Below are 15,836 nucleotides of genomic sequence, written 5' to 3' on the forward strand. Positions count from 1 at the left end.
ATGAAACAGTACATGCCACTAAAGCCTCATAAATGGGGCTATGAATTATTTGTTTTATCTGGTGTTACGGGATATGCGTACCAATTTGAAATATACTGGGGCCAAGAAAATTCTGAGAAGTACCGTTTTCCAAATAAGCCTGATCTTGGGGCTTCAGCAAACGTTATTATACGCTTGTGCCGGCCAATTCCCAAAAACTGCAATTACATTGTCTATTTTGATAATTATTATACAGGAATTCCTCTGATGTCATATTTATTCTCAAATGGCATTCTTTCGTTAGGAACAGTGAGAAGGAATCGTTTGCCCAACTGCAAATTTTCTAGTGATACTGTTTTCAAAAAAACAACTGTGAGGTTCTTTCGAAGAATATGTAACTTCTTTTCAAAATGCTCCGTTTGTCTCAGTTTTATGGCTGGATAATAAAGCTGTCACATTACTTTCTACATACATGGGTTCTTCTCCAGTTCAAGAAGTGAAAAGGTTTGATAAAAAAGAGAAAAAACGAGTGGAAGTACCATGTCCAAACTTAGTGTTAAAATATAACAAACATATGGGTGGAGTGGATCTTTTAGATAGTATTTTGGGGTGTTACAAAATCTCAATGAGAACCAGAAAATGGTACTGCAGAATTTTTTATCATTTAGTTTACATTACCATCATCAACGCATGTCTACTCTATCAGAGGGTAGAGAGGCAAATAGGAAACAGCCACAATGTCAATGGAAAATTGACGTGCTGAAATCGCCAATTGTCTGTGCAACGTTGGGCAGAATTGTTCAAAAAAGAGGGGAAGGCCATCTTCTTCTTTTGACCGAAATTTAGAACAGAAAAAGAAAAAATCATCTTTAACCGCAATTCCTCCAAAAGATGTAAGAACTGACAACTTTGGTCACATTCCGAACTGGAGTAATACCAGGCAACGATGTAAAATACCCGGTTGCAAAGGATTTTCTTTTATTTTTTGTGAAAAATGCAAAGTTTATCTATGTTTGAATAAAAATAAAAATTGTTTTGGTAACTTCCATCAATAAACTGTTATTGAAAATAAAATTCGTCAATATTTTATATGTAGCAGATATGCTACATGATGCATTGTAGGGTTAAGATCATTTTTCCTTTTTTTGTATCATAAGTGCATGTTGTAGCATATGTGATACATTAAAAAAAATAAAAAAATATATAATAAAAAAGCCAAAGATTTTTTTAAATATTTTTTACCCATTCATAGCACTAATACCTAACCAAAAATATTTTTTTGAAACAAATTCAAAAAATCATGCATTGTAGGGTTAAAATTAACATAAAAAATAATTCAGTAACACATGATTTGCAAACTATTTACATACAAAATATAACAATAAATATTTTAACAAAAAAAAAACAATACATAAGTATGTTTTGGTTCTTAGTAAATACAGCAGATTCAACAAAGAAAATGTCATAACGGATACCTACTTAAAACTATTTGCACTTATATAAAACAGTATTCCATTTTGGTAGAAATCTAAAAGTTGTTCAAAAAAATTAAGAATAATACGTAAGATTCAATTAAAAATTAGGCAGCTTTTAACGAAAACAACTCTTTGATAATAACTATAGACGAAGCAGTGGAGGTGCAGCATAAGTATTGTGAGCAACTATACTCAAGTGATAGCAACCATTGAAGAAACACCATTAGAAATGACTATGGAAGAGAACTTTATATGATGCTAGAAGAAATATAAACTTTTATTAATAAACTAGCATCCAAAAAAACCCTCGTTTTAGATAAAACTCCATCTGAAATCTCTGGGGAGGCTGGCTTGAAAGTAATGTATTACTAATGCCAACGTATATATCTAAATAACCCTGAAATTTCACGCATAAGAAAGTTTACACCAAAAAATCAAAGTATTACATTAGCAAAAAATCTTTAAAATAATGAGAGTTATATAGCCTTAAAAAAGGATAAAGTGCTTATTACTGAAACACGTTCGTTCCTAGTGTCAATCAATACATACAAATAAAATACCGTTTTCCTTTTTCAAAATGCTTACGACCCATAGTGATATTTGATATAGGCGACCGGCGAACTCCCAAAAATTGCTGTAGTTTACGATAAACCCATAACTCTCTGGTTACTGGGCAAATTTGACCAAAATTTTCGCAATGAAAAATCTGCAAAAGTTTTCTTAATAAAATTTTTTGAATGGGGTAAACAGGTAAATATGAGTACAAAATTATTTTATATAATTTTATTATTATTATGGTAAAATGTTTTTATTGAAATGAAATTTTGAAATTTGAAAAATTTTAGGCTTCTAAACAGTATTATCAAAAAGTTATAATAATATCGGACACAGAGCATCTACATACATTATTGCGCTCTAATTCGGAATCCACATGGATACATATTACTTGTGCAGGAATTTTTATCTGTAACTTATGGTCTTATTGAATTCATCCATACTGAAGTATTTCATATAAAGTAATTTCGGGCTAAATAGCCTAACTCCACTTATTGATTTGCCATATGGACCTTAAAAAAATATGTTGTTTGAATGCCTGTTTCGATGAAAGCAATTTAGCTACAGATGCATTTTTTTCATCAGCTAATTGTACTTAAGTGGGTTAACACAATATCTTTCTGATTTTGATTTTTTCGAAGCAAATTTTTTCTATTGGCAGATATGTAATATTCGAACAATTTTGTAAATCATCCTCACTCATTTTTTTCGAAGTTAAATATACTTATATATACTTAATTACTTTCTGATAAAAAAAATTAATGTAATATCGCATCCACTTATAGAATGTAAGGACAGAAGCAAGTAAATTATATTTGAAGTTTTTTTCCAAAGAATGTATCGGTACATACCTTCGTTTATCTAGCAATGTAGTAATTGTACCTCTACAAAACATGTTCTTCGACAAGATTGGAAGCTTTTTATGTATGCCAACAATAATAAAAATACGTCTATGTCAGGTGAATCTATTAAAATTGCTTACATTGGTCGAATATTAATTCAAATGATGTATCAGGAGGAGGTACTTTTCCAGCTTAATAATCTTCTACTTTGAAACTCTTTTATGTAACTATTTTTTCATTTAAATATTCACAGAGAAATTTAGTCTTTAGTTTATAGGAGTTAATGTATTTTTATCATTCGACAATGCTTTTTTGAAATATTTTAATGATATTTTATTGAGTCATGAACGTTTCGACCTTGAACGTGCTAAAAAAATCTTAACCTACGCTCTCTTATTTTAGCATCAATTGGTGCCACCCGTAGTCTTCCCTTAGATACTTATTCTTAATTTTATCCTTTTTGTTCATTCCACACATCCATCTAAGCATTCTCAGTTCCGCCATATGCATTCGTTGTTTTACTTTACGATAAACTGCCCAACATTCAATTTCGTATATCATGGCTGGTCTTATGGTAGTTTTATAGAATTTTCCCTTCAGCTTGGAAGCAACTTATATGTGGATCAAAATTCAAACAAATTCAAAAATAATTTGTAACACAAATTTTTAATTGGAAACATATATTCAACGTGTAGCATACAATTTTTTCAAAAAATCGCAATTTTGTTTATAATAAAAGTTAAGAGTACGGATACATCTCCTTTTTGAGGAAAAGACGTTTATATAATAATATAATGACGAAATTATAGTATCATTACATCACCCTACTAAAACAATTTAGCACTATTAGTACTATTAGCAAAAGTTGTCGATTTTCATTACCAACATTTTTGTACTAAATTTGCTCGGTAGCCAACGAGTTATGTCATAGTCATCTTTTTGGGGGTTCACCGCTCCTCTAATATTGAAACGACAATATCCACAATATGTTATAATAATAATATTTTAATATTTCAATGTATAGTAACACCTATTTACATATATAGATATATAACGTACGATTAAAAAGTTGTTCGTTTATTTCTTATAGTGATAGTGATATGTATAAGTTGCTTTTTAGGACACATTATTGAGTATTTCTAAGAACAAACATTTAAAATATAACACAATAATACATGTTTAGATTTAAATGAAAATATAAAGTATCTAACAATATTCTTATAACAGTGTCATAAACTTTCATTTAAGATATTTATTTATAAATTAAATTATTAAAATGTAAAAAGTGTATGCTAAATTAGTGAAAAAACGATCTTTTACTAAGTCGCTAGAGAACACATTTAATATAAAATGAGTGCATTTTTTTACCTTCGACTATTACTGATCTTCAAGTCAGTAGCGACTGGTAGTATTTTTAAAAAATTTTATTCTTCTTTGATCATTTCACTTACTTAAGAATACGTTATAAGAAAAATATAATATTGATATGTTTATATATTTTAACAATATTTTTATATACTATTCAAAATTTCGGATGAGTGATAGAGCTTGTGGATTATCTAAACGGCTATGACCTAGAAAATATCTGCGCGTCGGATCGTCCGAAATTATTAAAATTTGAAGGGGAGAATGGGACACCTTGAAACGCGTGAACTAAGAGACAGTCGCATCAATTTTCTAATTACGTGCTATAAATGGCATTCAGTTCTACAAAGTATTCGCCGTTAATACGGTCAGTCGTTCTCGTGTTGTTTAGGTAAGTGCACGCATCCCGAAAGCTTTTTTTACACGTGTTGTTTGTTTAAGAAAGAGGTAAATTTTTTTAGACTAAATACTTTAAGGAGTTATAAAATATTTCAGATGTGATATTTTTAAAATGTTATTGTTTTAATTGACCAAGGAGACTTTCTTTTAACTTCTGCTGTGATTGTCTGTTTTGTTTTTGCACAATGTTTTATAATATTAAAGAATGTTGTTAATAATATATTATCGGCATCATTGGCCGTAACCAATAATGTAATCAATCGTTCATAATATGATAATGATTTTTTGTTAAATATGTCTTGCGGTCGAAAAAGAAAATCTAACAAAGGATTGTTTAGCACAGATACTATGAAAAGTGCTGTAGATGATGCATTAAAACACAACATAACATGAGCTCCAAACACGTATTATTGTATAAACCCCACTACGATACTCGAAAAATTACGTAATACAATGCAAGCAGAATTCGACTTACGAACTCTGTCTGTATAATAAAATTTATATGCCTCAGGAATGAGAAGAAACGAAGTCTTCTAGACTTAACTGGCTGCATGGTTTCAGAAAGAGACATCCCGAACTCAGTAGCCGCCAACCGAAAGGTTGCAGCTTATTCACTACATCATTTAATCGCTGTAATATGGATGTATTTTTTCGAAATTTAGAGGAAGTGTTAAAGCGTTTTGATTACTTTTCTGAAGGCTCACGGATTTTCAATTTAGATGAAATATTGACCACAACTATACAAAAGTCAACAAATATTCTTGCACCAAGAGAAGTAAAACAAATCAATAAAATTTAAAGCGGCGAACAAGGTGTATTGGTTACAACGTGCTGGATTATAAGTTTTGTATTTGTAAATTGTACAAGGTATGACTTGCTAAAATACTTAACTTTTTCTCTAATGTTTCAGAAACTGCACTACCCCTGCCATGATCAAATCCAAGATAGCCAATAAAAAATTTTGTGGAATGTGTCGGATATGCGCTTGATAAATCTATGATCCCTAGTAGCATAAACGAAGTTTTAAAAAAACGCAGAATAGTGCCTAATAATCAATACGTCTTCTATGAAGGTGACTTTTTGATTTTTAACGTAATTGATAGGAATGAAATATTAGAGGAGGGTCATACTAATCGTAAAGAATGTCAGCCAAGCTTCAGCAAACATTTGACAAATAAAGAGCCTGGTTTTCATCACAATAAAGAAATTGTAGAAACTAACGAGAGACGTTATCTCTTTAGAAGCCCAGAACAATTGTTTGGTTATCCCAAAGCAGAACACCAAAAAAAAAAAAATCTCAAATTACGAAGAAAAGGCCGAAGCAAAATTTTAACTGATATGACCGAGAAGTTAGAAATCGAGGAAAAACGTAATGAGAAAAAAATGGTAGTAATTACTCTCTCTAAAAGCACTAAGAGAAAATTTACAGTGCAATACTTCAGCTATTACACTATCATCATCCAGTGACACTGACACTGATTTCTTTACGTCTAAATCCTTAGACGCTGAAGCATTCACAGATTTTAAGTTTGGTCATTATATATGCTGGTGGAATTTCGAGATACAAAATCAATTTTTTATTTAGCGAAAAGTATTAAAGTAAACGATAACGACTTCAAAGTCACATTTTTACGTCATATTTTTAAAAGTAAAAACACATTTTTGTTTAATAAAAGTGAGTGACGTTAGATGTGTGCTGCCACCAATTCTTAATTGCAGATGTACAAAACGTCAGAAGTCCTTTATTTCGTTTGGCGTCAAGTTCGATAATACAGACATTCGTTAAGAATTTTGATTTAACTCGTTTTGTTGAAGTTTATGTATATCTATATGTCATTTGATAATTTAAAATATGTAACGAATATTTTAAAGAATTTTAGTTGTTTTGGATTTGTCTCAAGCTGGCTCACTACTTAAGCCAGGTTGAGACAAAAAATGTTTTTCAAAATAATTTAGATAATTTAAAAAAAAGATTTATTTGTGATGACAAAAGACTGCTATTTTTGCTTGATTATAAAGAGATTCAATAATGGCAATTTGATTTTTAACTAAAAAAATCAGTAGTAAACAGCTTATATCATCAAAAATAAGAAAAATGTCTCAACGTGACCCACTCTCCCCTACGGTCGAAACGTAAATGTGTACTTTGCACATGCATGTGCTATAGCCGTTTAGAGAATCAACTACCTCTAGCTATAAATATCTATATACCTATAAAAATTAATGACTAGAATAATTTTATTACGAAAATAAAAAGAGCTTGCTGCTCTAACAATAATTTTCTACCAAAACATTTTTTTTATATAAAACAATAGTCATTCTCTAACCATTAGGTAAAATAAAGTTTCATAGGCCTATAATATATTTTGTGTGATATAGCGATGTTTAAAATAAAAAGAATTAATTTCTGGCCTTGAAATTGTCAAAATTTACAATGTTTTACAAAAATTTAATACAAATGCACCAATTTTCTTCTTCTAGCCAAAAATCTGCAAAACGTTCGAAAAGTAGTTTATTATGCATTTCTAACAGAAACCATTTTTTTTAGTTTTTTATTACGTCGAAGAGAAGCCGAATCCCTTACGTGGCAAATATAATTCGACATATCGTGATACGCCCATACTAGAAACGTCAAATGCCAAAATATGTCAGCTGTCTAACTGATTTAAGTATTTTTTAACCATCGTAAGCCACATCTCACAAAACCAAGAATTTATTGAGGGAGTAAACCAAGATATTTTACTTGGAAGCAAAAAAACTAGTACTTTATATGGTCAAAAGCGTTAATAGTACTTCATACAAGACTATGTTTGGCACAGAAATTATGAATATCTTAGCTGATTAAGATCTTTCACCTGAAATAACAGAATGTTTACTAAATAATAAAGTCAGTAATAAACTTTAAAATAATAAACAATAAAGAAATAAGGACGATGCAATATTTGATGAATCCGATACATAATTATTAAATAGCCAAAAAAATGAGCTGTACAAGTAAGGGTTTAATAATAATCCTTAAACGCTTTCTTTCAGCCTGAATAAAACTCACTTAAAATTAAAAAATAAATACCAACGTCTTGAAGAGGTTTAAAATTTAAATAAGCAGATAACAGAGAGGCCATAACAAAGTTGCTGTATATCTCCTAACATTAAAGTGAATATAAAATTTTAATTTCTTGATGTAGACCTTCGTCCGTCACCATGTTTTGGTTGTTGCATTATCCGAAAAATCAGATTTATACCAACTTGCTACAGGCACATTGAAAAAACGATATGCAAAAGTCCTGTGAATGGGAAGAGCGTGCCAATAAATTTAACTCAAAATCTACTACTTGTATACCACGTTCAGAAAAATTCTAGAGAAGGGAAAAAACTGCAGTACGTAACCATGCAAAGGATAAAAAGTACTGTATAGATACAGTGTCGGACGGTGGTGGTCCGACAGAGCCAAATGAAGAAACACCAGTTGACTGCATTATAAATGATATATTGGAAGAAGTAAAGAAAAGGAATGCCATCAGAATGTGATTCAGATTTTATTCAAACAGGTAGGTAAGTTTTGTATGATATTCTAAATTTAACCATTTGCACATGCACAAGCAAAATTACTGCAGCCAACAAAAGAAAAAAAGTAGTTAACTAACCGAGATTATGTCAACCTAGTTTAAAGCACCGAAAAACGCTAAGAGGGTTAAAAATTGGTTAAAATTCAGCCTAGGTTAGCTAACCAAAATTTTAACCTCTCGCTAAAAAACTGGGCCTCAATGATGCAAAGCAGATACCGAATTGGAACACTATTTTGGTACTTGCTATTTCTTGTAAGGATATTCGCTCCGTGCGTAACTGACGCGACACCTACCTACCGCGTTTACCTGACAGTTTTGGACCTCCCAATTTGAGGTTAAACATATAAATATGTTAAATACATACGAAATTGACAATTATTAATAATTCGTTTTTTAATTATATTGTTCCAGTTTATGTACAAAGTGGATGTAGTATTAAGAACTGGGTTTCTAAAAATTCATCATAATTTATCTTTTTAACCCTAAACCGAAAAGAAAAAATCTAATACTGGCAAATCACGTTTGTCATGTGGAAAAGCATGTAATTAAAAGCAATAATAATAAAAAGTTATGAAACAAAAGCTAAAGTCATCAGGCAGGCTGCAATTAGCTTGAAGCCTTATGAAACATCATTAAAGGTATATTATTTAAATTTTTCCTATTTCAATTGCATAAAAATGAGAATATGTGATATTTATTTTTTATATTAATAGCACGAATCCATCTTTTTCTTTTCTCTAATTTATATGTAATATTTGGAAACGTAGAAAAACTACACTCACTATTTTTGCTATTATTAGCATGATTAAATACGCAACATGTATTTGCACCCATTTTTGATAAAATTTATGCGTAAAAAGATATGTCCAATTTTGTCATATTTCGCCGCTAGGCACGCTGGCATCGTTTCAAGGTACCCTACCATGGTTACGCACTGGGCGAATATCGCGATATGTTTAATTATTTTGGCTGCGGACGTATGTTTTAAAAAAATATAATTAATTTTGCAAATTAATGATTGCAATGAAATTGACCGTATTGCAAATCAAAAAACATTCCTTTCAAGATGTAACAAGGCTTTAGTGATTAAATTAACATAAATAAGGATGAATTCTTGGCGAAAGAAGTCAAAACACACCTTAACACTTGAAATTCTGGAATCAACATACAGCCAGGAATACCGCGCCACCTTTCCGAAAGCATATTATTTGGCCAAAGGATAGTAAAATAGTAGTAGAGAGAGTAGGACCAGAATCATGCCTCGCGACAAATTTGTATTTGCGTTGATTAGGTTCTAGTAACATGAAATTGATTGGACACGCGCTTTTCTTGACTATGAATAGATTGTAAGTTGTTTGAATTATTTTATATGCATTCATGAAATACCTCTTAAGTTTGTCCTCTGTCAAACAATATTATCAGAATATTATCAGAAATAAAAAATTCAATGATAAGGACAAAATAATGTTTTTTAAAAAATTAAGATAATTGATGATACAGATGTCTGCAGCAGAAATAAGTAGGTGTCCAAAACATAACTTACTACACAATTCAAGGCCATTATCCAAATATATGTAGGAGTAACAAAGTTATAAATATATTTTCTAAATTACTATAAATCTATACTCCGCACTTGCCCACTTTTGATTATAATATAACATCTTTATATGACATTTATGTAAAATATCCAAGAATATTTTAATAAACAATTTTTATCTCATATTTCAATGTTACATATTGGTCTGCATATGTTTTTAAATGATTTAATATCGATTTTTGGCAATAAATACATTAATATTTTTTATTAGTCCATTCGCAAGTTATTGCATTTTCTTTGCTTATGGTTCCTTATGCAGATAACTTATTCGATATTTAAATTTGACCATGCATACTGTACGATTATCTCATTTAAATTTCAATTAAGTATATTAACCGTATAATTGTGATTAATTTTTCTTAAATCTGATCGCAACTACTGATATTTTTACGGTGAGTTTAATAAGAAACGAACAATTAAATATCGATATCATCGATATTACAGACTATCAGAGATTTTCCATACAATAAATGAAAAAGCTAATCATTTATCAAATTTAAAACACATTAGATTTCTCCTATCTCACATCTGATGCAACAACCTGCACAGCACAATCCTAGAGATTTTCTACTATCAATACCAATCATTTTAAATTCAAACCATGTACAATCTTAACTTCTATCTACACTTCACGTACTGGGCCGAGTCAGTAAGCTTTGCATGATATTCAAGCTTTCTTCTAAAGATTGTGCGTACTTACTAGTACTAGTAACCTCAGAGGACCAAAAAGCGGACAAGCAAAAGATAATACAGTCTGGCTTAGGATTATAAGAAGCTCCGTATCCATCGGACTCTACGGGACCATAGCCCATGAAGCTGTTAGTGCTAGTGGCTACTTGGCTGGTAGACAGTAAAAATTTGTTGGCTAATCTATATGATGCATCCGTAAAGAGTTTTGGCAGTGGAGATGCAGCTGTAGGCGAGGTTTCTTTGGCTGCTTCTCTTAAACCTAAGATGTGTAAGTCTATGCCCTGGCCGAGAATGTTTTCAACCATTTCTGTAGTTTGTGCTGCTACAGCTTCGTTCCATAGTAGGATCTTTTTTTCATCACTAACTAGATGGAATGTTACCTTCTTGTTGCTTGTATCGTCTTCTTTTGGTTGCGACATTGCTTTTACCCAAGCTAAAGCTTCCGGACTAGCTGATCTTATACAGTCTACTCTTCCCATCCTAAATCTTCTGACTGAAGCACTTTCATAGGTTGCTGTAAGCTTACCATACAGTCTATAGTAAGTTAATTGCAGAGCCAATTGAATATATACATCTGGACTAACTTTGCAGGACTTCATGAACTCTTTGCCATACCCGTTGTATCTAAAAACCTGGAAATCTAAGTCTTTTACTAAATTGTCTAGGTATAGTCCGGCTTCTTCTATTCTCTTGTGATCGGTAGCTTCCAGTAGCCATTCTAAGCGTTCTGGAGGAGGAAGGTGACTGGAAGAAGATGCAGGTACCTAAAAAATTGTAGTTTTTTATTTAAAATGTACTCACCAAGATTATATATAGTAGTTAAAAAAATTGTAATATATATATATATATATATATATATATATATATATATATATATATATATATATATATATATATATATATATATATATATATATACATATATAAGTATAAAAATCGTGGGCAGGAGAAATATTAAATAAAGTCAGTACAGCTGATCGAGCAAAGAGAATTGTAATGTTCTATGTCTTTTTTCTTTTGTGAAGAATAAGCCAATTATCTGCAGTACTATCGGTGTATAACAGACGTCTTCCAGAAAAATACAACGTCTTGAATAATACAGCAAGTTCTATCTATTTTGTATTTGAAGAGTAGTATTTGATAGAGTAAGACTTAAAAATGTAATCAAATGAACAACTTATAGAACCTATATAAATAGGTAGCGGACTCATTGAGCTCTATGCTATTCAATTTAATCATGGATGAAATCATCAAAAGCATCAACAAAGGAAGAGGATACAGAATGGGAAACAAAGAAGTAAACACTCTCTGTCGCGCAGACGACGATATTGATAGCCCAAGATAAAGATAGTCTTCAAAGACTGGTCCATAGATTTAACATTAGAGCAAAAGAATTTATTGTGACAATCTCATCTCAGAAAACTAAAACAATTGTAATCAGCCAAGAATCAACCAGATATTAAATAGAAATTAATGGCATCAATATTAAACAAGTAATGGAAATAAAATACCTTAATATTACACTATGTAGCTATGGAGACCTGGACAAAGAAGTGAAAGATCAACTACAAAAAGCAAATAGACCGGCATGATGCCATAATAACTCTATATGGCGAAACAGACACAATAACACTGAGATGGAGCCAAGAATTTATCAAGGCAGTGTAAGACCAATAATGACATATGCCTCACAAAGATGACACAACACAGCCACAACACAAAGGCTAATGAAAATCACAGAGGTGAGAGTACTGAGAAAAATTATGAGAATTACGCCGAGAGATCGAAAGATAAGTGAACACATTAGAAGAAAATGTAACGTTTAGTCTATAACCGAATGGACACTAAATATAAAAAAAGATTGAAATAATCACGTCGGCAGAATCAAGGAAATTTGTGTAGTCAAAATAGCAAGAGATATGTCACCAATCGGTAGAATAAGTATCGGACGACCGCGCAAAAGATGGAGTGACAACCTTATTTAGAGGTATTAATCCGCCAAAGAACAAGCAGAATTCCTTATAAAGAAGAAGAAGAAGAAGAAGAAGAAGAAGTTCTATCTTTAAACATATATGGATGCGATGGAGCGATGTAGAAAAAACTTGAAGCCCTCCAGATGTGGCTATACAGAAAAATCCTAAGTATATCATGGACGGACAATATAACTAACGAGACTGTACTACGAAGAATGGAGAAAGAAAGAGAAGTGATTTATACGAATAAAAGGAAAAAGTTGGGATATCTCGGACACATAACGAGAAACGGCACTAAATACAGATTACTGAAAATAATCCTTCAAGGCAAAGTAATCGGAAAGCGAGGAATTGGGAGAAGGAGAATATCATGGTTAAAAAATCTGAGGAAATGGTTCTCCACAACAACAACTAATCTATTAGCATCAGTTAATAAAATAATTATAGCCAAAATGATCGCCAATATTCGAAACGAATAGGCATCAAAAGAAAAAGAGTACATATATCTACCTCTGATGGTGTTGTGAATGAGTCAGCATGCTTCCAAAGCTTTTCCGCCAACTGGATGACTGCGATTCCCTCGGCGTTGGAATGTTCATAGCAAAGACCGCAGGCTCCATCTCCGGAGATTACCAGCTGAATGGTTTTGTCAAACCATCTGTTTGCTGAATTGTGGGTACTGCCTCCACCATGAAGCATTTGGTGAGCTAAGTTGGTTTCATCGCGACCTGCAGCTATGTGACCTTTACCACCTATTGGAAATGGGAAACTTTATTAGTTTTAGTAAAGGAAATCGAGAGGAGATAGATATATAAATTATAGACGTATAGTACCACAGTCAGTTTTATAAAATATATAATTTAATGTAGACTTTTTATAAACTTCCTCACCTCTTTGAAGCCTGCAGTTGAAATTATTAGGTAAGCCTTCGTCAAGGCACACAACCACTAAAGCTTTGGTTATGAGATCTAGATTTCTCGTATTTCTTTCTTCTTTCATTAAGTCTTCCCTAGCTTCGGCCCATAATGATCTTTTCCAACCTGTTAACAGACCTATAGGTGGCGGATTGGACAAACACGGAGCATCATCCAGTATATATAACAATTGGGAACATATTTCGTCTTCGTTCAGTCTTCCTCTGTCACCTAGAATATATATAAACTACTAGAAAGCAGATAGAAAAGTAAATTAATTCTGTTTTTTAAGAAATAAGAATTTTCATAATAGTTCAATAAAATAATAGTTAAAAAAGCTTTACCTCTAGCTATATAAAAGTAACAAATAACTATCAAAAATAGATTTATGGTACCTGCTTGTATAGGAACACAGTATAATTGACTTCTGCAAATAACAATGACATGTTCTGATGTCTGCTCCCCATCCTTAGGAAACTGACATACATAGTGAAAGTCCCGCTTCTTTCCAGGCAATCTGGAAGCTCCCAGTATCCTATAGAACTGCGCCATGCACAGAGGCTGACCAGCCTCCCTCGATGTAGCTTTTTCTACAGGCAAAGCTTTGCGATTAAGAATTTCTTTGTGGTCCAGAGCAGCGTCTATGAGTCTGGCTGCGAACCGAGCTACATCTAGGATGGTTGTGAATTTTCTAGGAGGGAAAACCATGCCTGGATTGGAGTTGATAGCTATAGGTTCCCGGTAGTTTAGATACATATCGTTCATCCAATATTCGTATGCCTAGGAGAAGAAAAAAGTTAACAATACAGTCACGTAACTATATATAGAAGATTGTGAGAAAGACAAATATGTAATAACAATTTTTTTTAAAATGCATTTTTATTGATCTAAGACAGACTAAGTAACTTTATCGATAAAAATGACTTTGGATTTTTCCACGAAATAAACACGCTCCTTTTTCTCCGTCCATGTCCACATATCATTTTTTTAAACAAACGCGAAACCTTTTTCCTTTCTCCTGTTTCTGCAGTTGTGGCTGCAGGCGCTTTTCCAAAAAACCGAGGATGGTGCACCGCGTGGCGGTTACCGAGGCGGAAGAATTCGATTATTTCCCTCATTGTCTTATTTGGCTCTAGGCCAAGAGCGGCCCTCGATTGGGCGGCTGGGGTGTGATGGGATCGTGCGTGCGTGCGGGCGTCAGCCGTGATTGGCGCCCCTCGTTTACCATCCGAGTTATCTGCTTGGATGGGCAATATTAAGTTCCACCGGCGATGGGTACTTTATAGAGTTTTGTAGTTACGATGCAAGTGATACATAGATTAGTAAATGTAGTTCATTAATTTTCCAGAATAATTATTGTGTTACAAACAAAAACAACTAACTTAAGTCTATTAAAAAAATTAAACAGAGTAACAAATTCATTAAGTATTACCCTTACGAATCAATCTTAGAAGAACAACCACGGGTTAATAATAATGGGTTTAATTAAATCATCACAAATAATACCAAGTTTTCACATATTCAGATTTTCTTTGATAACATTCTTAACAAGTTTCTTTCAATCAAGTTTCTTTTAAATATTGAATAATTTTAATATTGACAATAATAATATAAAAGTGTTTCGTTTGCAAAAATACGTGAGAAACAGGAGTACGCTACTCAAAATGATTCTTAACTCAAAAAAAGATGCCAAATTAGTTCTTAAAAATAAACAATTACCTAATTGCTATTTTAAGCATCAGAATATTTGGTGATCAAACGATGGCATATTTTAAAGCAATTAAAAATAAACTAAATACTTTAATTGACAACATTGGTACTACCAAAACTATTAGATACATAAATATTAGACCAACTATTCTTTTAAAATCCATACAAAAAAGACTTAAACCCTAATGTATCTGTTAACTCCGATATAATTCATCTCAACGCCCAAAGCATAAAAGCATAGTAAAACATAGAGACCAAGTCCCAGAATTTATAACTTGCAGTAAATCCAAAATAATTTTATTCAGCGAAACTAGGACATCAGATTGAAAATATTGAAGTGAAATTTAAAAACTATACTCGCTGTGACTCAACAAGTAGATATACCTGATGTTATGCTATACATCAACAAACAATATGATTTTTCAAATTTTAAAATATTTCAATTGTGTAATAATCATTGGTGCAAAGTAATAAAAGTTGATTTTAAATCCATGGTTTACTTGGTGGGGTATTTATACCATTCATCATCCAGTTCTGACGTTCAAGTCATTGCAGATTTGGAAGAAATATGTGATGCTTCATTTACTGCATATTATCGTTGTTTGTTGATTTGTGATTTCTATGGGGAAAAATAAAAAAATGTTTTTGACTTATGCTATAAAACAATATACTTTTAGTAATCCTACACCTATTACTGACAATAGCAAAACTTTGGAAGATTATGTGCTTTCTAATCAAAATAATATGTGTTTGTGTTCACGATTGTCCAAA

General features: G+C 31.9%; 1 protein-coding gene across 1 annotated transcript in view; it reads right to left on the reverse strand.

Moving 5' to 3' along the window:
- Positions 1 to 1,327: 1,327 nt before the first annotated feature.
- ChAT (Choline acetyltransferase) overlaps positions 1,328 to 15,836 on the reverse strand; it is a 40,903-nt gene continuing 26,394 nt past the window's right edge. The window contains exons 2-5 of the mRNA XM_072544502.1: positions 13,751 to 14,135; positions 13,332 to 13,586; positions 12,952 to 13,193; positions 1,328 to 11,232 (exon numbers count right to left, since the gene is read on the reverse strand). Of these exons, the coding sequence (XP_072400603.1) occupies positions 10,408 to 11,232; positions 12,952 to 13,193; positions 13,332 to 13,586; positions 13,751 to 14,120 (1,692 nt within the window). The 5' untranslated portion in view covers positions 14,121 to 14,135 and the 3' untranslated portion in view covers positions 1,328 to 10,407. The remainder of the gene's footprint in view (positions 11,233 to 12,951; positions 13,194 to 13,331; positions 13,587 to 13,750; positions 14,136 to 15,836) is intronic.

This window comes from Diabrotica undecimpunctata, chromosome 1 (assembly GCF_040954645.1).
Source record: "Diabrotica undecimpunctata isolate CICGRU chromosome 1, icDiaUnde3, whole genome shotgun sequence".
Classification (NCBI taxonomy): domain Eukaryota; kingdom Metazoa; phylum Arthropoda; class Insecta; order Coleoptera; family Chrysomelidae; genus Diabrotica; species Diabrotica undecimpunctata.